Here is a 24,174-nt window from a genome sequence, read left to right as displayed (position 1 = left end):
TTCACATTTGATTAACTATGCAAATTGGCTGTAATTATTTTTTTTCAAGGACTGTTGGCTGGCTTCGCATTATAAATATTCTGTAGTCGTATGGTGTAGTCATAATGTATGCCTATGGGGTCTGACCCCTTTTTTGATTTCTCGGTGTCTTTTTAGGACCTGATTGGCCGGCTGCACCACTACAATACCACCAGCCGCCTGGATGCTCTGGCTGGCCTGCGGGAAATGGGGCGCAGTCACCCAGGTGCCTTCAGCCCTCACCTCAAGCCACTGCTGGAGATCTTGGGTGCACTTTGCGCCGACAAAGAGGGTGCAGTGCGCCAATCTGCCCTCAAGGTGCGACGGATGTTTTCTGATGATGCAACTGGAACCAATTTTGAGTTTCAGTGCGCATTCCTTTCAGGTGCTTTCGACATGCACAGGTGCTACCTACACTTTCAAATGCTCCTATACAAGGAGTAGGCTGAAATCTGAAAAGGCTTGCATAGGATCACTACAAGCCAGGCGTACGAAATGTATGCAGATCCTAGTGTTTAAAATGAACATCTTTGCATTCTGCGTTAACTCTGGTATGTCTGCAATGTATGTATGTTTCCATTTGCTTCATTTTTGAGAATAAGCACTTTAAAGTTCCAAAAATCACCTTATTTGGTTTCAAAACTGTTTTTGGCAAGAAAAATTTTAGAAGTAAACCACAGTGAAGGCTCTGAAACTAGTCTAGAGTCACAATGGGGACATGTGGAGGCTCACAGAAGTGGAATGATCATTTGAAGTGGTAGAAATTTTTCCTTTTTTTTTCTTCGTGCATTCTTTTGCGTTAAAGTAACCTAGCAGAGCTATATAAACAGTTTCTTTTTTTTTTTTATGGTGCATTAAATGGGCAGCCATAAGTGACCAAGCTAGCTAAGTATTTTCACGGTTGTCCACCTGCGTGTTGAAAATTTGTGGAGAGGAAAAAGAATTACTATAGTAAAAGCTCGTTAATTCGAACTTCGCGGGACCGGGAAAAAAGTTCGAATTATCCGATGTTCGAATTATCAAATGGCCTCGAAAAAACTGACAAGAACCATTTTTATTACTGTAAATGTACCCTATTTAGTCGCGTAACGAACCCGCTCGCATAATGCACCCACCCAGCCCCGATTTGTGCCAACGAATCTGAAAAAATAAAAATAATAATAAAGGCGTCAGTCGTTAGCGCGTCCTTCCGTTTCGCGCCGTCGCGGTCCGCAACACATTTCTTGACAGTGGGCCAAGATGCTGCGCAGCGATAATGGCGTGTTTATCTTTTGACTTTAGCTCCAGCAGGGTGGGGCGAAGCGAACTTGGCAAAGTGCCAGCGCTTGTCCGGTTGTGTGAGCCTCCTTTTCAGTACGTTCGCTTTATCATGCTATGAGCGACTGGGGCGGGCGCGTCTACCGCCACTCCAATAGCAGCAAGCGGCTTTTGAAGCGAACGGTGCTAAAAGCGGCTCATGATCGCGGCTGACTTGCTGTGCTTCCGTTGACAACTGATGGTTGGAAGGACTGATGGCAATCGCAAAAAAAAAAAAAAAAAGAAAGTTTAACCCGTAGTGCTCGTCCGAGATCATAGCCTTTCATGGGCGTTGGCTGGGACCGCGCCGACAGTGCTTATCCCTATCTCTAAATTAACAGGGTTGGAATTAACGAGTATTTAGTTCCGAGCTACGTTGCGCAGAAGCGAGAGCAGGCAGCCGCCGCCGTCGCGGCCATGCACTGACCATGCCGCGGCCGCCGAGCCGGTCATGGCGCCATTTAAGTTTTACCCACTTTCCCATGGTTTTACCTGGTTCCATCTTCTGTCCCCGTTTTGGACGTGCGCAGCATTTAACTATGCCTTCCAATCGCGGCGGTGCGTAGTTCGAATTATCCGTAGCGGAACCGACTCGCGTTCGAATTAATGGGCTTTTTTATACACAGATCTCTATGGAGCTTGGCCGGACCAAGTAGTCTAGTTCGAATTATCTGAAAATTCGAATATCGAGGTTCGAATTAACGAGCTTTCTAGTACTTGCCCCTTGTTTATGGGGGGCTGGTTATTAACATTAATCAGGGCATTGTCACAGCTTTTACTTTGCCTTCTCCATAGCTTGGCTTAAATTAATGCAACCAAATGATGCCACCGACCAGTTTACATGCACAAGAGCTGAAGGCAGCATATTTTTGAGCATTCATTGGCGAAGACGACGACAGGAAAATCTTGAACAGCCAGTGATATCCCTTGGATCAGCTTACCGTAATTTACTGTAATTCTTGCGTTGATGCCTCGGAAATCAGGTTGATCGCATATGAAGAAGACATTGCGTCTGTTTTTGACTCGATGTGACTATTGACACTAAACAAACACGAGAGAACAAACTCAGTAATGTATTATTTATCATGTGCATATCAATTTCATCTGGCGGTTCATGCATACTGATATCATGGCTGCCATGCCAAAAACGAAAGGCCAAAGCCAAAAATTGTGGGGGACACTTAGGCTCCGTTCTTAAGGGTATGATGCAATTGTGTAGGCTACCAACCCACATAAAAAGGCCCGCTTTAACCAAGCCATATGGACGTGCCTGCGTGGCCTAGGGGTAACGTGAATGGGAGGGTCCTGGCAGGCTGATTCGGATGTAAACCTTCCGAGACGCCCGAGTTGGCAGCTCCTGCCAAATGTAATGTCGAGAAACTCTACGTTCAATTAGTTCTCGGCCGTGTAAGCTGCGAGCTACTGCCTGCCAACGCCGTGCTCGGCGGACGGCCGTCGACGCTAGATTTTCGGTGAATGGGGCTTATGAAGCTAAATTTGATGTCTGCTGTCCTTTGAGTGACGTTGTGGCCTTCACCTTAAGTTGAGGTTTTTTTCCTGTGGACATGAGCCTCATTCCACTGCAGGTACTTCGCCTGGTGCTGGGATCTGTGTCGAGTGAGCGGCTGTCACCCTTTGGGCCACTGCTGCTCTCCCAACTGGGCTGTGCGGTGAACCACCTGTCGGCCGCGGTACGCCACGACGCCCTTGACCTGCTTACCATTTTACTGGACTGTGTGCCCGCACTAGCTGTCCAAGCTCCTTATGGCACCCTGCACAACTTCCTCAACATGGTCTCTACCTGCACAGAGACCTCCTCATCACTGGCCAAGCGTCGCCGGGTCCTCTCATTTCAGGTACGTGCCCACACAACACGAGTATCGTAAATGCATCAGGCAGTTGGAAGCAGCCTATATGCAAAGAACTGTTCACCTGTGGCAGTCGCATTTCTTGAGTTGACTGTGTAATTTTTCTATAATGAAAAGGTTGTCAGGAATTGTGTTCAGTGTGTAGAATGTATTCTTTTGAAAATTCAGACCAAGCATGAATTCCTAAAATAGAGCTTGCAAATTTGCAGTTTTTAAATGCTGTGGTCTTGGACCAGTTGTTCTGCACATAGTATCAGCTTTCGAAATTATTTCCGGCAACTATGACATCAGACGTATATAGTGGGGAACCGGCAGCAAGACACTGCTGTCACAGGTACACTTCCATTAGTGGCAAAAGCTAAGCTGTCAGCTTCAATATGCCGAGAGCAGCATCAAGTCTATGTGGATCGTCATCATTACAAATAAGTGTTAAAAGGTTTGAGCACCACATGAAACTTGACAGAACTTATTCGGCAATTACATTTGTTTATTTACTTAGATATGGTTTTGGCAGCAGTTCTGCCTTGCAGAACTGCTGGTACCTCGCTGTTGGTACCTCGCAGGCCCATGAAGAGCATTGTGTGAAGGGGGCATATAAAGAAAAATGAATGTACTGTAGTGTCACAACAACGCTCAGTGATTGTCGATGGTGACAAAGACGACAATCATATGTCTAAAAGGCATGTGCTACGAAGAAGGCGGCAGACAAAGAAGAAGACGCAAGAGACTGACATGCTAGTTAAACGTTCGACCAGAACTCCAACCTCAAACTGAACATACTACAGTCGAACCCGGATATATCGAACTCGAAGGGGATCGCGAAATAGTTCGATATAGTTCGATATATCGATAATTCGATATACAGAAATTGGCTTGTGACGGCACTTACGATGCGAAAAAACGATACCGAATTTGTCGCGTAATCAACCCACTCGCATAATGAACCCAACCTCCACCTTTACACCCGAGAATTTGGGAAAAAAAAAAAAAAAAAAAAAAAAAAACTTTAATCGCTCACATGCAAGCGACTGACCGATCTCAGCGATGAGCGGCAGCGACAGAGCGGAAATTTTCAAATCAGTTGGAACTGCGTCCCTCTCGCCGCTCGAGCCACCGCGGCAGCTCATAACAAGGTTTCTGTGCCGCCGCGGTGGCAGAAAACGCGAGCATTTTCGCTTGCATGTCGATGGCGCGCGTCAGTCCATTTCGGTCGTCTCATCCACAACTCATTGGCAGCGTGCCAAGATGCTGCGCAGCGATAACGTCAGGGCGCGTTTATCTTTTGATAGCTCCTGCGGTGGCGGGGAGCGAACTTGGCAGAGTGCCCGTGATGGCTTGATTGCACAAGCCTGGCTCAATTTATCACGCCGCGTTTGAGGGCGGGCGTCATGATCGCAGCAGCTGACTGCGTGCTTTCGCCGATTCATACACACAAGGATAAACGATAAAAAAAAAAAAATAAACATCCCCGCAAAAAAAAAAAAAAGCCCTGCCGCTCCTTAACGTCCGCAGCCGCCATATCTTACGCTACGCCACGCGTACAGCACAACGATAAAAAAGGATGACTCTCGCAAAAAAAGAACAACAGAGAGAGCTGCCGCTTCCTAAGCTTCTTAACATCCGCAGGCGCCATGGCCATCAGCCACCGCGCGCCGCCGCGCACGCAGAGGGTTCGCAACACACGTTGGAGAAAGCGTCCGACATTTGTCTGAAAACAGGCTGAGCTGGCTTGGCCCATGCGTTGCGCGTGCTGAAGGAGAGAGATAGCTCGGCAAAAGAATGGGCACACCCACGCACATGGCTTGCAAACGTAACGTCATGTGTTGGCGTGCTGGAAACGACAACTGCAGATGCGCGCCTTTGGGGAATGGGCGCGGCGCTGCCCAGACCAGCCGTCGCCGAACTGTCCCCTCTCATTCCTTCCGCGCGTGGCTTGAAAACGTCGCGCGGCAAACGGCCAAGGGTGATGCGATCGTCTTTGGGGAAGGCACACTTTCCAGTACGTGGTGCGGAGTTCGATATATCGAACGGCCGGTGAAATTGAGTTCGATATATGACGCGGCTTTCCTATACTTTTACATGGGATTTTCAAGGGGATATTTCGTGAGTTCGATATACAGTTGAATCCCGCCACAACGAATACCGCCACAACGAAATTTCCGCGACAACGAATAATTTTTTATTCCCCGCGAGTATCCTATAAGAATTAATGGCCTAAATTTCTCTGCACAACGAACCATTTTTGCAGAGCGTTTCCGCTTCAACGAAATTTTCGCGTTCAAAATCGAAACCGAAACTAGTTTTATTGGCGAGAAGTCCAAGTCAAATCCAAAGCCACATTAAGCATGAAATCACGTGATTGCAGTTCCGCCATTTTGGCTTTGTGTCGTGGTCGCGTTGTTCACTCGCTGCCTTTCTCTTCGACAACGACGAGTTTTCATCCGCAGGACACGATGGCAACGCAAGTGAAAAAACGCAAAACTCTTTCCCTTGAGCAAAAAGCTCAAATAATCGCCCAAGCAGAAAGCGGAAGGAAGAAAGCGGCAATTGCTGAAGACTTCGGAATTCCTGCAAGTTCGCTGTCAACGATTCTAGGCAATAAGGACAGCGTGAGAATGGCACTTGCTTCAGGCACATCCTCGAAGCACAAAAAGGTGACGCGGCCCCTCCATGAAGAGTTGGACAAAGCAGTGCATGCGTGGTTTGTGGAAGCACGAGCCAGCAACGTCCCCCTGTCCGGAAGCATCGTCCAGCAGAAAGCCTTGAACTATGCATGCCTACTTGGCATTGATGATTTTAAAGCCAGCATTGGCTGGCTAAACCGTTTCAAGGCCCGCCATAACATCGTCGGAAAAGTGTTGTGCGGCGAGTCAATGTCAGCAGACGTGGACGGAGCAGCTGCTTGGAAGGCGAGTAACATGGCCGGAATTTTAAGCAACTTCGCGCCTGCAGACATTTACAACGCCGACGAGATGTTGCCGGCTAGGACGCTCGACTTCAAGGGGCAGCGCTGTCACGGCGGCAAACACAGCAAAAAACGCATCACAGTGCTGCTTTGCGCAAACATGGATGGCTCGGACAAGCGTCCGCCGTTAGTCATAGGCAAAAGTGCCAAGCCGCGCTGTTTTAAGGGAACTCGTAGCCTACCTGTGCAGTACAAGGCGAACAACAAGTCATGGATGACCCGCGCTATTTTCACCGAGTGGATGATGGCATTCGACCGCGACATGAAGCGGCAGGGCCGTAAAGTTTGCTTGCTTTTGGACAATTGTTCAGCGCATCACTCCGACGAAGTCAAGCTCACTAACACGGAGCTGAGGTTTTTCCCTCCCAATTGCACGTCTGTCTTACAGCCTCTCGATCAGGGCGTGATTCTTAGCCTGAAGCGCGCTTACCGCGGGAGGTTAATTCAGCGGCTGCTTTTTAACACTGAAACCGGCCGAGACACGAAGGTGGACTTGTACGTGGCACTGCAGATTATGTCTGCTGCCTGGAGCACACTGGGGCGCTCAGTAATTGTGAACTGTTTCAGGCACGCCGGATTTGCCGAAGGTCGACCCGTACACTCTGCTGGCCTAACACCAGGCGTTACAGACGACGACGAAGAGGCGTCACCGGCTCCGGGGATCGCGGCCGCCTGGAAAACGCTGGGAGAAATGGGAACCGTGCCGCCTAATCTCGAGCTCGACGAATACATCGGCGCTGACGCTTGTGTTGTTGTTCACGAAGATGTGAGTGATGAGCAGATCATAAAAGCAGCCCGGAATGATAAGGACTCTTCCGATGAAGAAGACGACGACGTACAGGAAGCGCCGGCTGCGGCAACCGCCGTACAGGTGATGGACGCTTTTGATGTCATCAGGAATTTCGTTGCTGTCCGAGACGACGATGTTGCAATGGGTTTGCTGACCGAGTGCGAAAATCGCGTGACGGCATTGCTCGCCGTGAAGCGTAAGCAAACCAAGCTTACAGATTTTTGGCATTAAACGCCTTTGCTGCTGCTTGGGCAATTCTTTCTGCGTTTCACGTCAAATTTTTGCGATAACGAAGTTCCGCGAGAACGAATTTTTTTTCGTGCACCGTGAATTTCGTTATAGCGGGATTCAACTGTAACCAAAATTCGATATATCCGGGTTCAATATAACCGGTTTCGACTGTATTACATTTGGTGGAGGTGCGGGGTTCCTTGAGTGACATGCTGGCCATGTATATCGCGTCCGACCACTCAAACTGGGACCGGATTCTCCCTTTCGTCACGTACACTTATAATACTGCCATATAAAGCACGACCGGCTTCTTCCCCTTTTTCCTTCTATACGGCCGTGAACCCACCTCAACTATGGACACGGTACTCCCTTATCGCCCTGACACCTCTGAATCGACCACCGTCTCTCAAGCGGCAGCATATGCAGAAGAATGCCGCCAGTTGGCCTGATCATTTACAACCCAGAACCAAGGTCACCAGCAGTTCCTTCGCGCACCGTCTTGTCCAGCTCCTTCATACAGCACAGACTCCCTCGTGTGGCTTTGGGTTCCTGCCAACCCCTCCGGCCTCTCTACCAAACTTGCTTCCAAATATTATGGCCCATATCGGGTTATTTGCCAGACTTCTCCGGTGAACTACGTTATAGAACCACTTGCACCAACACCGGATATGCGTTGCCGCGGGCGTGAAACAGTGCACGTTGATTGCCTCAAGCCCTGTTATGACCCGCCTGTTGTGTCGATGCCATGAGTCGGCAGGATGCCTCCTTTTTCTCCCGGGGATAATTGTAGTGTTACAACAACGCTCGGTGACTGTCGACGGTGGCAAAGACGACAAGTGTATGTCAAAAAGGCGCGTGCTACGAAGAAGACGGCAGACAAAGACGCAAGAGACTGACGCGCTAGTTAAACGTTCGACCAGAACACCGACCTCAGACTGAACGTACTCTTACAGTACAAACATAATACACATGGCTAATACAAGCCCACTTGGCTATGCAGAATTGTGATTTTTATTTCCTGCTCCTGCACCTGTCCCTCAGTAGTTCAAGACTAAATGTGCTAGTAGAACCTCGTCGCTTAGTGCGACTGTCCTTTTTCTTTGTGCCGCCTGAGTACGTGATGCACGCACGAATAGTTACAGCGGCACCTTTTCTCTATCACTCATGGAGAGGCTATCATGGTGGGGCCTCCACCCTAAGGGCTTTCCCCTCAGCCGAAGCTGCTGATGCTCAAAAATATGTGGAGAAGTCAGTTTTTCTTGTGGACAGGAAGTTCCAAGCGCCACGAAAAGGGGAAACGGTCAGGAACGATTAAGCACCACCATGGCTGTGGTGAGATCCACAGTGCCAGGAGCACACTCAACGAATTGCACCTCAAAGTGCTTGCCAATTGGACTCATTGACAGTTTCCAGAAAGCCGGCCATACCCTCGTGGTATCATTTGTAAGTTTTTGCTTAACAGTGAGGCTGTTTGAAGATTGTGAAACAATGTTTTTTACGGCCATATAAGCAATTAAGGCATTGGAGGTTTCACCCAAGGCATGGAAACCAATACCACTCTTATTGCTAGCCAGTTGCCCTAAGTTTACTGGCTGTGTGGCCCATTCCCGCTCCATTTCGTCTTTGGCAGTTTCTGTCAAGCTGCATCAAGTAATTCTCGATGAAAAAGTGAGGGCAGGGATATTCCAGGGGCAAGAGAGGACACCCGCACATTAGAGATTTCTGGGCACCTTACTGGAGATAGGGTTCTTGCATCTGTTTTTGGTTTGCCTGGAGGGTTTGACTTTGCTTCAGTCTATTGGTGTATTAGGTTTGGGGAGAAGACTTTGGATGGCTATTTGGTTCATGATTAACTTAACTCTGCCCAAATAGACATGGCTGAAAGGTCCCCACTCTCCGTTCGTGCTAATTTCGCTGCATTAATTTTGGCCTAGTAAGTAGCAAGTATAATAGTGAGAGTGGAGCTAGTTGGTGACTAGTGTTAGAATGCATCTTGAAACCGTGCAAAAGGACAAGAGACAAGGAAGAAACCAACAGGAAGTTGGTTTCTTTCTCGTCAACCAATCAACAGGTGTTGAAATTCTGCCCCACACTGAGATTGTATGAAGTTAGTATGCAAGAAATTAAGAGATAAATGGCATGCTGCTTGAGAAAGTGAAGCAGAAAACAAGCTTCACTCCATAAAGCGAATTTTAGGAAAATGGCAATGCTGATAATTTTATGTCGCCTACGCATAGGTCACACACACATCACCCATAACTTCCTACTAACAGAAAAAGACAAACCTGTGTGAAATTGTGTGGACAGGAGCTCACAGTTAATCATATTTTAATCTCATGCTCACAACTTGAAGAACACAGGAAAAAATATTTTATTATATTTTACAAGGAACACATTCCATTTCACCTGGCATTGCTTTTAGGAGAACAAGCACTCATCAATTCTTCTATTGTTTTCGCATTTCTGAAGAAAGCCAATGTTATAAATCAAATATAAGTATCATAACCCTAGACATCTGATAGGTCATCTAACCTTGTGTTTGGCGCATGATAACCATTGTTGCTTATGTGCCATAAAACCAACTAGCAAGGAGTGTGGGCACGTTCCTTCTCTGGATAAATTCAGAGTAGTTGTCAAAAGCATAGGTAAGCTTGCTCCTGAAATCGTGGAAGCTGTGCCGATCGCCACAATGCAAGATAACTGCACTAGTTTCGCTTCCACTTCCTTGTCTAAACGAGAGCTGGTCTTCCAGAGTTCAAAACAAGCCCGAACCCTTTCGTTGGTGCCCCCCTCCCCCCTTCATTTTTGTCCATTTTTTTTGTGTGTGTGTGTGGTGTGTGTGTGTTAGGTTTGGTACATGTGCTTGCTGTTTCGCTCTGGCCCCGTTCACCATGTTCACCATTTCACCATTTTTTTCAGTCAAAAATTTGTGCTTACGGTGTGTTTCCTGTCCCTCAACTGCTGTCCTTGTTTTGTGCCTTCTCTTATGCCATGAATGAACAAAGCTTTGCTGCTTAGTCGTTTTGACTGTTAGCAGCATGCCATTTCTAATCACAGTAGAACCCCGCTATAGTAAACTCTGATACAGTAAAGTGAAACTGAAGTCCAAGTTCAGTTTCCATAGACAACTGTACATTTTTCCCCCTTTATAGTAAAGACGTTTTTGGGAAAAATCGGTTATAGTAAAGTGCGCCTACAGGCCCCAACAGAGCCAATGTTTTCCCGGGGCCGCCTTCTGTTCGTCCACCTTTGGTGTGCTACTGGTGTGGTAATCCTGGCCACATCTCGCAGTTTTGCCATCGCCGCCGCTCGTTTCGCTATGGCTCCACGATCTACACTACACGGCCCATCCATCAGCCTCTTCCTAACAGGCAGCCTTTCAACCCAATCGCTGCACTGGACCACTGGCACGCCAATTTGAGGAACCCTTCTCCTGCGTTAGATTACAGCGTGACCCCTCCTCCACTATCCCGGACACGTCGATCGCCGTCACCATGCCGGCGCTCGTTATCACCTCATCCGTAAAACTAGCCTGCGCGACCAATGGAGGTGACGTCGCTGGACGTCTGCTGAGCACTGATCTACCTTTCCCTGTTTTAATGCTTAACAAAGTAAACGTGTCCGTCAAAGGTGTTTTTACATCGGCTCTTGTCTATACTGAGGATAGTGTTTCAGTTATGAGTTTAGGATTTAAATGGTTCCTAGGGCGCAAGGTGATGTTTCAGTGTGCCCCTAAACCGACATTCTGTAGAGCGAGGGGTGAATTGCTACAGCCTTTGGCAGTGTGCAGTGTGGAAGTCAAACTGGGTGGATCAGTTTTCCAAGCAGATTTTATTGTTATTGCCCGCTCTACTCATGACATAATTATAGGGTTAGCTTCTTTGAAAATGCATGGCGCTACAGTTGATTGTCGTAGTGGTGTGGTTTGTTTTGAGCACACTCTTGTGCCTGGTCTCATGGAAAGTTGTGCGATGCGGAAGTTCTGTTTAGCATATCCCAAGACACAGTTGTGCCATCCTGAACTGCAGTGTGCGTCCCAGTTTCCTCATCACCTCGCAGCAGTAACACGTTTGAGGCTGTAGTACAACCTATCTATTCAGCGTGTGAGAAGAAGAATGTCCTTGTACGTCATTGTCTGGTCTCTGTGGTGAACGGCCATGCCTGATTGTGGACAATTAATTCCTCCCCCGAACCCGCCGTTCTGTCAGTTGGCTTGAAACTTGCTTCCTGTGGCCACGATATGCCCTCCACGTGGGCATCGGCAGCCGACCTTATTCCGAAGGCTTTGCTAGCAACATCCACAATTACTCTCATGGACAACACCAGCCTCAGTACCCCTTAGCGCCAGGCCCTGGTGGACCTTGTAACAGTAGTGGGGGGCAGTCTTCTGCTCCGCCGCCACTCTGCGGGTGTAGCATCCTTGCTAGCGACCCGCAGAGGGAATAATGGGACAAGGACGGGGACGACACAGCGTTAATACTCAAATGTTATTTATTGCACTTGCAAATAATACAGAGCATATCAACTAGCTATACATCAACCAGGTCTTCCTTGGAAGGGCAAGGCTACGTAAGAAGGACTTTTGACTCTTCGGCTGGGGAATGGGGGTGCGACTTCGGTGGCGGATACAGTCGAACACGGTTATATCGAACCCGGATATATCGAATTTTGGTTATATCGAACTCACGGAATATCCCCTTGAAAATCCCGTGTAAAAGTATAGGAAAGCCGCGTCATATATCGAACTGAATTTCACCGGTCGTTCAATATATCGAACTCCGCACCACGCACTGGAAAGTGTGCCTTCCCCAAAGACGATCGCATCATCCTTGGCCATTTGTCGTGTGACGTTTTCAAGCCACGTGCGAAAGAAATGAGAGGGGGCAGTTCGGCGATGGCTGGTCTGGGTAGCAAGCGGCCATTCCCCAAAGGCACGCGCATCTGCAATTATCGTTTCCCGCGCGTGAGCACATGACGTTTGCAAGCCATGTGCGTGGGTGTGCCCATTCTTTTGTCGAGCTATCTCTCTCCTTCAGCACGCGCTACGCATGCGCCAAGCCAGCTCGGCCCGTTTTCAAACAGACGTCTGACGCTTTCTCCAGCGTGTGTTGCGAACCCTCTGCGCGCGGCAGCTGACGTGGCTACGGCGCCTGCAGACTTTAAGAAGCGGCAGATGTTTTTCTTTTTTTTTTTTTTGTGAGAGCCATCCATTCTTATTGTTGTGCTGTGCGCGGCGTAGCGTAAGATATGTCGGCTGCAGACGTTAAGAAGCGGCAGGCTTCTTTTTTTTTTTTTTTCTTTTTTTTTAGCGGGAGTCGTTTATCTTGTGTGAATCAATGAAAGCATGCGGTCAGCTGCGATCATGACGCCCGCCCTAAGCGCGGCATGATAAATCGAACCAGGCTTGTACAATCAAGCCGTCACGGGCACTCTGCCAAGTTCGCTCCCCGCCACCGCAGGAGCTATCGAAAGGTAACCACGCCGTGACGTTATCGCTGCACAGCATCTTGGCGCGCTGCCAAGAAACGAGCTGTGGATGAGACGGCCGAAACGGAGTGGTGCGCACCATCGACATGCAAGCGAAAACGCTTGCGATTTCTGCCGCGGCGACACAGAAACCTTGTTTTGAGCGGTCGCTCGTCGCTGAGATCGCTCAATCGCTTTCATGTGAGCAAGCTGGCCTTAACGCTTTTTTTTTTCTTTTCAAAATTCTCGAGTGCAAAAGTGAAGGGTGGGTTCATTATATGAGTGGATTGACTACGCGACAAATACGGTATCATTTTTTCTCATCGTAAGTGCCGTCACAGGCTGATTTCTGTATATCGAATTATCGATATATCGAACTGTTTCGCGATCCCCTTCGAGTTCGATATATCCGGGTTCGACTGTATTTGCACATGCCGGGAATATAGCGGCCGGGGTCTCCCGTGCTCACAGCATTCTGTGGGCAAACCATACCACGGTGTCTGCCGCAGTAGGCGGCGAAAGTGTGTGGTGTCGTGACGCTGGGACTAAGTTGACCCGGCCTTCACTTGGTAGCGTGCAGAGCCTCCGGGTCGATGAAGGACTGAATCTTCGAAGTTGGTAAAATATATACAAGCAGGTTTAATGGCACTTTTAGAAAACTTATTTACATGAAAAAAAAAAAGGGTATATCAGCAAAATGGCAAGCATTAAGAGTTCATAGCGAGAAGCGTCTGGATGAGCCGTTTACCCAGGGCTCAGAGCGTCATTTCGTGCTCTGCAACGTCCTTAGATCCCCCATATCCAGCCCCTCTGTGAAGATGCTGACCAATCAGTTCCAGGGCACACCCCTCAGATATTGGCAACCAATCGAACACATCACTGCACTGATGGTCTGATGCACTGACTGGTCCAGTATTGTTTCGTCGGGCGTGGTCACTTGTTGTCGGGTAGAGCTTGGGAATGGCGAGAAGGTAAATTTCGATTCTTCTGCAAAGATCCGCTATGTTGGTTCCGGCAAGTGGATTTCCTTCCCAGAAACCCAAGTGTACGTGCGCGCCACGAATACTGCTCCCAGCATTGTCCCTTTCCGGCAATTGCAACTCTTTCCTGCATTCACGGGAAATCCTCTAATGGCCGTAATCCTCATGCTCCTTTCTTCTCCTGTACATCAGCGGACGTGTCACTATCGTCTCCTTTGGACAATAGGCATTCGTCACTTGACAATAGCGCCTCTCGACGGGAAGGGTGAACAGTTGAACAAAAGCACTTCCGGCTATTTCTCACAGGGCGACGTTGCTTTGTATTTTTCTTGACGTTCCCTTGACATGGCCAACTTGGCAGCTGTAGGGTCACGACAAAGCAAAGCTGCTCATGCAAAAAGATTCATGGGAACATGCTCACTTAGAGCCCTTGCACAGACCACATATCAATACCATGCCCACAGGCGCACAATAGTGGGCGCAAGCGCGGACCATGCACGGTCACAACAGCCTCCTCCCCCGCCAGAAGAGTCACGAAGGGCAGCAGTCGCAGCTGCTGCATGAAGAGACGACTTAATGGCCTGCACATGAACGCTTGAAGCTCGCTGTCGCTTGTCGCGTTGTCTTGATTGTTGTAGGCCAAATTGCTTGAGCTGTCTCTGAAACTCAACCACATGTCTAAGCAAGCACTCGGCTCCCGTCTGAAGAGACCAGGTCAAAAGAAAACTACCATCGTTGTCCGAGAAAAGCCCACACTCAAGATGCTCAGGACCCACGTATGCCTAGAAAACCAAACGTGCTGCTTTACATAGTCACATATATACAAGCGCACGAAAAAAAAAAGAACCTGAGTATCAATTTGGATACATGGTGAGGAGCACCTCGGACCGCTTAGAAACAGCGGCTCAGCGCATCTGCATTCCCATTTAACTTCCCCTTTTTGTATCTTATTTCAAAATTGTACTGCTGTAAAATCAAGCTCCACCTCAGAAGGCGACTGTTCTTCGATGTCGCAGTTTGCAGCCAAGCCAGGGGACAATAGTCCGTCTCTACGGTGAATTTGGCCCCTTCAAGAGAGCACTGCAATTTTTGAATGGCCCATACAATGCAAGCGCACTCTTTACGCCTACCAGGGATTTTCACTGCGTAGTTAGTGTTAGAAAGCTTTGCAACAACTTCAGCAGGTCCTTCCCACTGTACTTCGAGCTTATTCTGCCTTGAACCTTTCAGCAACATCACCTGGTCCCCGATACGATACGTCCTTTGACGGCCCGATTTATCATAGTACACTTTGGAACGAGCCTGGGCTGACTTCATGCTGGCCTTCACGAGTTCCTTAGTAAGCGATTCAGGAGGTTCAGAATGAATTCTACTACTGTTGGGTCTTCTCCGCGCCCCTCCCAGGCTTCGCCCACCATTCGCAAAGGTGAGCGCTGTGACCTTCCGTACACCAACTCGGCTGGGCTAAATCCAGTGGATTCGTGTGGCACTGACCGCAAAGGGAAAAGTGCTGCAGGCAGGCAGGTATCCCATTCGCGCTTGTTTTCATAGCACAGTCCCCTCAGGATGCGTTTGAGAACAGAATGCCATCTTTCTACGCTGTTGCTCTGCGGATGGTGGATCGAGCTGTGCACTACCTTAATGCCGCATCGCTCGAGAAATAAGGTGGTGAGGACACTTGTGAAAACGCTACCCTGATCACTTTGGACCTCGGAAGGGAATCCAACTCGTGCAAACACTGACAGCAGCGAATCCACTACACTCTCGGACGTCACCTCGCGCAGCGGAACAGCCTCTGGAAACTTTGTGGCTGGGCATAACATAGTGAGGATATAACGGTACCCTGACTCTGTCACAGGAAGTGGCTTAACTACATCTATTACTAACCGGTGAAACGGCTCGGTAATGATTGGTACTAACACCATCGGAGCTTTCCACTTACTTGCGCCTTTCTAACCCGCTGGCACGTGTCGCATGACCGTACAAAATTTTCCGTGTCCTTAAAACATCCAGGCCAATAGTTTTCTTGCAACAGCCTCTGCTTTGTTTTCCTTATTCCACGGTGACATGACCACGAGCTGCCATGGGAAAGTCGCAGTAAGTTTTCGCGGTACTTTTGGGGAACGACTAATTGGTCCCGCTCTACTCCGCGCTTATCCTTGAATAAGCGATACAGCACTCCCTTTCTCATCTCGAAAGAAATATTCTTTGTTGTCTTAGTGGCGCGGTGGCGCTCCCTTATCTCCTGTATACTGGGATCACTGGCTTGCTCCATAGCTAAGTCCTCTCGGGTTCCACTTAGAAGTCTCATGAGATTACTAGACACTGGCGGCAAGAGGTTACTCTCAAGAACATCCTCATTCCACGTCTCAGCAAGCTCACTTTCAAGTTGACTTATCTGAGATGCCTCGCTCTCAAAGTTTTCTGACCCTCTATCTTCCGCATCGACTACTGTTTTAACTGTCGTTTCCTCCGCTGTGGAATTTTCTGGAATGAGCAGTGTAGCTAGCTCCTGCGCCTTTGAACGTGTTAAGGCTTGCACAACTCTGTCTCCGAAAAGGATGCCCCTCTTTCTCAGCAGCATGTCCGATTTGTTGGAAAACAAATACGGATAGCACTTAGGAAGCTTTCCTGAAACGGCAGCCTTGGTTGTTAACTCGCCGAAAGGGCCCTCGATGACCACGTTCGCGATTGGCAAGCATACACTCTGTTCCTCCACTACCTGGCGGATCCATGCACACTGTCCTGTATAGTCGGAAGGCGACACATACGCCCAATGGACAACATCCATCGTTGCGGCCGAATCGCGCAGTACCTTGCAAGTCTTCTCGTTGACTACTAGGTCATGCATGTAGGGTTCCAAAAGCTTCATGTTTTCATCGCAGTCACTGACATACGAGAAAGCAATCTTTTCTTTCCGGCAGTTAACGGCAATGTGACCCTGCTCATTACACCTAAAGCATGTGAGCGGCTTCCTAGCCCCAAGCTTGTTCTTTGTGTTCTGCGCGTTGGTCACTTCCCCACTTTTCTCACTGCCGTCCTTTCTAGGGCGTTTGCCTGAAGAAGCCTTCCTTTCTTCGTTTGCAAATCTAGCAAAGTGCCTTTTCTAACGGTTATTTACACTGAACTTGGGATTGCGGGGCCTATCCACTGCTGGGTTGCTGAATTGTCGGCGCGAAGCATACTCCTCAATAAGTTCGGCAGCTTCAGTTGCCGACTTAATTTCGCCTCGGTCCTGTAACCAATTTCTTTCTTTTTCTGGGAGGCAGTTATAAAACTGCTCCAAAAGAATTCGCTCGACTACAGCGTCCCTATCACTGTAGGAATCAGTGCTCTTTAGCCACTCGCCCAAATTGACTCTTAAATTGTACAGGAATTCAGGGTAACTCTCATCCCTGGACTTAGTAGCATTCCGAAAACATCTGAACGCCTCGGCGCTAAGCCTATCCTTTCTCAGAAGGCAAGCCTTGACCTTCTCGTAGTTGTCCATGTCCTCCTTGCTTAGCCGTGCGACAGCCTCCGCTGCCTCGCAGGGCAGAACCGTCAATAATCTCTGAGACCAAGTGTCTCGCTGGAAGGACAGTTTTTCGCAGGTTCGCTCAAAGTTAGCCACATGCAGTCCGATATCCCCTGATATCACATATGGCTGCATGTACTTTGACATCCTGAAATCTGCCTCCTTGTTGAGAAGAGGTACCGCTAGCTGGGGACAATTGCCCGACCTCTTGCTCAACTCTACTTCTAATTTCCGGAGCTCAATTTCTTGCTCCAGCCTTTTTGCTTCTCTCTCAATTTCACGCTCAGGCCTCTTTTCCTCTTTTTCCCGCTCTTTCTGCTGTCTGAGCTGCTCCTCCTTTTTTTTGTCCGATGAGGTTCCATGCTTCACTGAGCTCCTCATCGTCGGTTTCCAAATCAGTGATTGCCTTTAAAATCAGGGGTTTTCGAGCCAAACCACTTGTATCAATTCCCAATTCCTCACACAATAGCAACAGTTCTGGTTCCTGCAGCTTTTGTAGGTCCATGATCGCTCCGATTATCGGCTACTTCCAAAACAACTGTGCAAACTACCAAACCTAAAGGCGTTTCAACGCTCTTTACCAGTTCTAAAATCTAACCCTGTTCTAGAACCAGGTCCACATCAGAAGAAAAACCAAGCACTCACCCACACATGCGATCGATGTTCTGAGGTGCTCTCTTGTTGGCCGTTTGTTGATCCTACTTGTTGCTTGAGATGCCACCTCCGATCACCAATGTTGTGGCTTGTAGCTTCAGATGCCACCTCCGATCACCAGATGTTGTGGCTTGTAGATTCAGATCCCAACGCTGGTCACCAATTGTCATGACGCTGGGACTAAGTCGACCCGGCCTTCACTTGGTAGCGTGCAGAGATGAAGGATTGAATCTTCGAAGTTGGTAAAATATATACAAGCAGGTTTAATGGCACTTTGAGAAAACTTATTTACATGAAAAAAAAAAAGGGTATATCAGCAAAATGGCAAGCATTAAGAGTTCATAGCGAGAAGCGTCTGGATGAGCCGTTTACCCAGGGCTCAGAGCGTCATTTCGTGCTCTGCAACGTCCTTAAATCCCCTATGTCCAGCCCCTCTGTGAGGATGCTGACCAATCAGTTCCAGGGCACACCCCTCAGATATCGGCAGCCAATCGAACACATCACTGCACTGATGGTCTGATGCACTGACTGGTCCAGTATTGTTTTGTCGGGCGTGGTCACTTGTTGTCGGGTAGAGCTTGGGAATGGCGAGAAGGTAAATTTCGATTCTTCTGCAAAGATCCGCTATGTTGGTTCCGGCAAGTGGATTTCCTTCTCAGAAACCCAAGTGTACTAGCGCGCCACGAATACTGCTCCCAGCATTGTTCCTTTCCGGCAATTGCAACTCTTTCCTGCATTCACGGGAAGTCCTCTAATGGCCGTAATCCTCATGCTCCTTTCTTCTCCTGTACGTCAGCGGACATGTCACTCCGATCGTCTCCTTTGGACTATAGGCATTCCTTACTTGACAATAGCGCCTCTCGACGGAAAGGGTGAACAGTTGAACAAAAGCACTTCCGGCTATTTCTCACAGGGCGACGTTTCTTTGTATTTTTCTTGACGTTCCCTTGACATGGCCAACTTGGCAGCTGTAGGGTCACGACAAAGCAAAGCATGCTCACACAAAAAGATTCATGGGAACACGCTCACTTAGAGCCCTTGCACAAACAGCACATATACCATGCCCACAGGTGCACAATAGTGCGCGCAAGCGCGGACCATGCACGATCACAACAGTGGTTTTAGCGGTTGCTTTGCTGTTGAGAACCAGAAGGAGAACAGTCATGCACAACGGGCCCTCATGTGTGCGCCGTGTACTCTGTGCCCGCTATCCCCCGGCATATTCCGGGGAAGGTTGCAGAAGACGACTGCTTGCGTTGCCAGCTAAATCCAGAAGCTTCGTGTCGTCTTCTCGGTGGACTCCGTGTAGAATTCATGGTGCCGGTGGTTCTCTTTGCCCCAAGGGGAGGTAATTACCTCATATCCTAGCCGGCATTGCTACGATGTTCGCTGGGTTGGTGGTGGTCGGCCGCAGTGAAGGAGAGGAATCTGGTTTCCACATCCCTCCTTCCTTAAATGTTCACTTATGGTTGTCAAAAGCTGCTCCTTGGATGCCATCCGCGAGGTACATGAGAGGCTTGCAGTGACGACCTCAGGACAGCTCGCACCGACAAGGCGCCAGTGCCATCCAGCGAGCAGCAAGGTAAAAGGGCCCCTGATATCCTTCGGCAGGTCCCAGAAGCCAGCATGACGAGAGGGTGTTCTCGCTGAGGCGCATTTGTTGGCAAGCAGAGGTTAGCCTCCTCTCCGGTTGAGCCGGACTAGTTCCATGAGACTCCTCAGCACAATGACTCACGGCCACAGGCAGGAGCAGGCCCAGGTGGCTTCACTTGATCTCTGCATAACCCTCTGGATCTCCAAAGGGTTTAATAAATAGTGCAAAATGACTATTTGGTGAAATGCATGCCAGTGCCAAACAATTTTATCTGGCACCACACAAAGTTGTGTTCATTTAAACGAACCGTGCTTGCTTCTGTCGAACGCGCATGCGCGGTTTGTTCTCCGGCCTGTTATAATCTGGTTCCACGAAATTTATGATTCGTCTTCTCAGCCCAAAAATGCCAACTTCATACGAATTAAGTTATCCCTCATCCTGTATGTTACGGTTAGACTGTCCTCTAATGTGCGACAGTCAGCTCCCGGAGAGAGCCTTAGGCCTACTCACTCTAGTGCCAAGGACAATAGCTATTACACAACACTGCAAGGATGTGCATCTCCGCCAAGGAACCCAGGTGGCACTACTTGCACGCTGTTATCCAAAGGTAACTTCCGAGCGAGCGGCGCCCTCCGCGTCCAGCGGTGTCTGAGCTCCCCAGTGCTTTCTGGCAATCATGGCTGCAATACCAGTAAGCAGATTGCAGCACCAGGCTCCTAGAGCCAAAGAGACAGAAGAGGAAATATTTAAAACTATATATACAAGTAGGGGGGAGGGCAGAAGAGTTTAGGATCTCGCTACAGAATAGGTTTTCAGCTCTAACTGAGGATGGCGACATTACCCTAGAGGCAAGGAACAATAATTTCAGAGATATCATTACTGAGTGCGCGGTAGAAGTAGGCGGTAGGATAGTTAGAGAGGATACCGGCAAGATTTGGTTAAGAAACGCTAGAGCATGAAAGCTTCCAATCCAACAGACCAGATCGAATTGGCCGAGATATCAAAGCTAATCAATAAGCGCAAGGTGGCCGATATAAGGAAGTATAACATGGAGAAAATTGAGCATGCTGTAAAGAACGGGGGAAGCCTTAAAGCGGTAAAGAAGAAATTGGGCATAGGCAAAAACCAGATGTATGCGATAAGGGACAAGGTGGGCAACGTCATCACTAATATGGATAAGATAGTCAAAGTAGCCGAGGAGTTCTATACAGATCTCTACAGTAGCCAAAGTAGTCAGGACCGTAATGAGATTGGCGGTAGGGAAAAACTGTCAGACGTTCCACCAGTGACGAAGGACGAGGTCAAGAAAGCACTAGAAACTATGAAAAGGGGGAAATCAGCTGGAGAGGATCAGATAACTACAGATTTGCTGAAGGACGGGAGGGATATCGTGCTAGAAAAACTGGCCACCCTGTATACGCAGTGCCTGCTGTCATCGACGGTACCGGAACCATGGAAGAATGCAAACATTATCCTCATTCACAAGAAAGGGAACTCTAAGGACCTTAAAAATTACAGACCAATCAGCTTACTGTCTGTTACGTATAAGGTATTTACTAAGGTAATCGCTAATAGAATCAGGACAACCTTAGACTGAATCAAGCAAAGGATCAAGCAGGGTTCCGGAAACGGTACTCTACTATCGATCATATTCATACCATCAATCAGGTGATAGAAAAATGCTCTGAATATAACCAGCCCTTATACATAGCATTCATTGATTACGAAAAAGCATTTGACTCAGTTGAAACCTCGGCGGTGATGCAGGCATTGCGAAATGAGGGGGTAGACGAGCCGTACGTGAAAGTGCTGGAAGATATATATAGTGGCTGCACAGCAACCATAGTTCTGCATAAAGAAAGTAACAAAATTCCCGTAAAGAAAGGTGTTAGGCAAGGAGACACAATCTCCCCAGTACTATGCACAGCTTGTTTAGAGGAAGTATTCAGAGACTTGGAATGGGAGCAGCTAGGGATAAGGGTAGATGGAGAATACCTCAGTAATCTGCGATTTGCTGATTACATTGCCTTGCTAAGCAACTCGGGGGATGAACTGCAAATAGTGATTGATGACCTAGACAGGAAGAGTAGAAAGGTAGGCTCGAAAATCAATATGCAGAAGACTAAGGTAATGTTCAACAGCCTCGGGAAGGAACAGCAGTTTACATTAGGTAGCGAAATACTGGAAGTAGTAGGCGAATATGTCTACTTAGGACAGGTAGTAACCGCAGATCCGGACCACGAAAAGGAAATAACAAGAAGAATAAGATTGGGATGGAGCGCATTTGGCAAGCACTCGCAGATTATGACTAGCAGCTTACCGGTATCGCTCAAGAGGAAAGTATACAACAGTTGCATCTTGCCTGTACTCACCTATGGTGCTGAGACGTGGAGGCTAACCAAGAGAGTTCTACTTAAGTTGAGGACAACCCAGAGGGCTATGGAACGAAAAATGGTAGGGGTAACATTAAGAGATAGAAAGCGTGCAGAATTGGTCAGAGAGATAACTCAAGTTACCGACATTCTAGTAGAATTTAAGAAGAAGAAATGGGCATGGGCAGGACATGTAGTGCGAAGAGGGGATAACCGATGGTCGCTGAGGGTAACAAACTGGATTCCAAGGGAAGGAAAGCGTAGCAGGGGGCGGCAGAAAGTTAGGTGGGCGGATGAGATTAAGAAGTTCGCAGGGGTCAAGTGGATGCAGCTAGCACAGAACCGGGTTAAGTGGAGAAATATGGGAGAGGCCTTCGCTCTGCAGTTGGTATAATCAGGCTGATGATGAAACAAGTAGAGCCACCGGGACGGCTGAGGCACTCACTCGCTTTTGGCTAGCTGATCTCTGCGGACGGCTCGGTCTCGCGATCCATGTGCAGACTTTGTGGCTGCACCTTTCAAGGGTATGGCCGCAAAAAAAAAAAATAAAATTAAGATGCTCCACACACATACAAAAAAAGAATACATGCACGCCCATTTTTTCTTGCTGCTACTCGCCTATCTCACTTTGCCTTCAAGTGCAGTATTTATTTATTTATTTCAGATACCTCAAGGGCCCTTGGGTGAGGGCTTTACATGAGGATTGGGCAAACAACCTGGTGTTAATAAAACAATGTCTCTATGGCTTTCTTGAAATGGTCCGGGCTTGTATGAATGATGGCACTTGTGGGAAGATTGTTCCAGTCACGAAACGGAAACGGTACTCTACTATCGATCATATTCATACCATCAATCAGGTGATAGAAAAATGCTCGGAATATAACCAGCTCTTATACATAGCATTCATTGATTACGAAAAAGCATTTGACTCAGTTGAAACCTCGGCGGTGATGCAGGCATTGCGAAATCAGGGGGTAGACGAGCCGTACGTGAAAGTGCTGGAAGATATATATAGTGGCTGCACAGCAGCCATAGTTCTGCATAAAGAAAGTAACAAAATTCCCATAAAGAAAGGTGTTAGGCAAGGAGACACAATCTCCCCAGTACTATTCACAGCTTGCTTAGAGGAAGTATTCAGAGACTTGGAATGGGAGCAGCTAGGGATAAGGGTAGATGGAGAATACCTCAGTAATCTACGATTTGCTGATGACATTGCCTTGCGAAGCAACTCGGGGGATAAACTGCAAATAATGATTGGTGACCTAAACAGGAAAAGTAGAAAGGTAGGCTTGAAAATCAATATGCAGAAGACTAAGGTAATGTTCAACAGCCTCAGAAAGGAACAGCAGTTTACATTAGGTAGCGAAGTACTGGAAGTAGTAGGCGAATATGTCTACTTAGGACAGGTAGTAACCGCAGATCTGGACCATGAAAAAGAAATAAGAAGAATAAGAAGAATAAGACTGGTATGGAGCGAATTTGGCAAGCACTCACAGATTATGACTAGCAGCTTACCTGTATGGCTAAAGAGGAAATTATATAACAGTTGCATCTTACCTGTGCTCACCTATGGTGCTGAAACGTGGAGGCTAACCAAGAGAGTTCTATTTAAGTTGAGGACAACCCAGAGGGCTATGGAACGAAAAATGGTAGGGGTAACATTAAGAGATAAGAAGCGTGCAGAGTGGGTCAGAGAAATAACTCAGGTTACCGACATTCTAGTGGAAATTAAGAAGAAGAAATGGGCATGGGCAGGACATGTAGTGCGAAGAGAGGATAACCGATGGTCGCTTAGGGTAACAAACTGGATTCCAAGGGAAGGAAAGCGTAGCAGAGGGCGGCAGAAAGTTAGGTGGGCAGATGAGGTTAAAAAGTTCGCAAGGGTCAAGTGGATGCAGCTAGCACAGAACCGGGCTAAGTGGAGAAATATGGGAGAGGCCTTCGCCCTGCAGTGGGTGTAGTCAGGCTGATGGTGATGATGTTCTAGTCACGAGCTGTTTGAACAAAGAAGGAGTGGAGATGTGTGACGGTGCAAGCAGGTAGAGGGTAAACGTGCGGGCTGAAGAACGATGAGCAGGCTGAAGAGCAGTTATAAGGAAAATTGTGAAACATTTTATAGTACAAACAAAGTCTTGCAACAGTACGGCGTTGCTGGAGGTTAGGTAGGCATGCATTATTTTTTAGACAAGTAGCACTGGTGGAGTACAAGTAATTTGAGTAGATGAATCGAATGGCGTGGTTTTGAGCAAGTTCAATGGATTTAGTTAGGTTAAGTTGAGCGGGCTCCCTGATGGCAGATGCATACTCTAATTTTGGCCGAATTAATGTTTTATAAGCTAATAATTTAACCGCTGGTGAAGCTAGGTGTAAATTGCGACGAAGTTCTATTAGCATTGTTAATTAATGGCATAATGTGTGTGGAC

General features: G+C 48.0%; 1 protein-coding gene across 1 annotated transcript in view; it reads left to right on the top strand.

The window, feature by feature from the left end:
* The window catches only part of LOC146193957 (testis-expressed protein 10), a 160,578-nt gene that overhangs the window by 8,978 nt on the left and 127,426 nt on the right, over positions 1 to 24,174 (top strand). Inside the window, exons 2-3 of the mRNA XM_084602907.1 lie at positions 157 to 336; positions 2,901 to 3,170. Coding sequence (XP_084459033.1) covers positions 157 to 336; positions 2,901 to 3,170 — 450 coding nt within the window. The remainder of the gene's footprint in view (positions 1 to 156; positions 337 to 2,900; positions 3,171 to 24,174) is intronic.

Source organism: Amblyomma maculatum, chromosome 4 (assembly GCF_055883805.1).
Source record: "Amblyomma maculatum isolate TAMU_Amacu chromosome 4, ASM5588380v1, whole genome shotgun sequence".
Classification (NCBI taxonomy): Eukaryota; Metazoa; Arthropoda; class Arachnida; order Ixodida; family Ixodidae; genus Amblyomma; species Amblyomma maculatum.
This window is presented reverse-complemented; position numbering and strand designations above follow the sequence as displayed.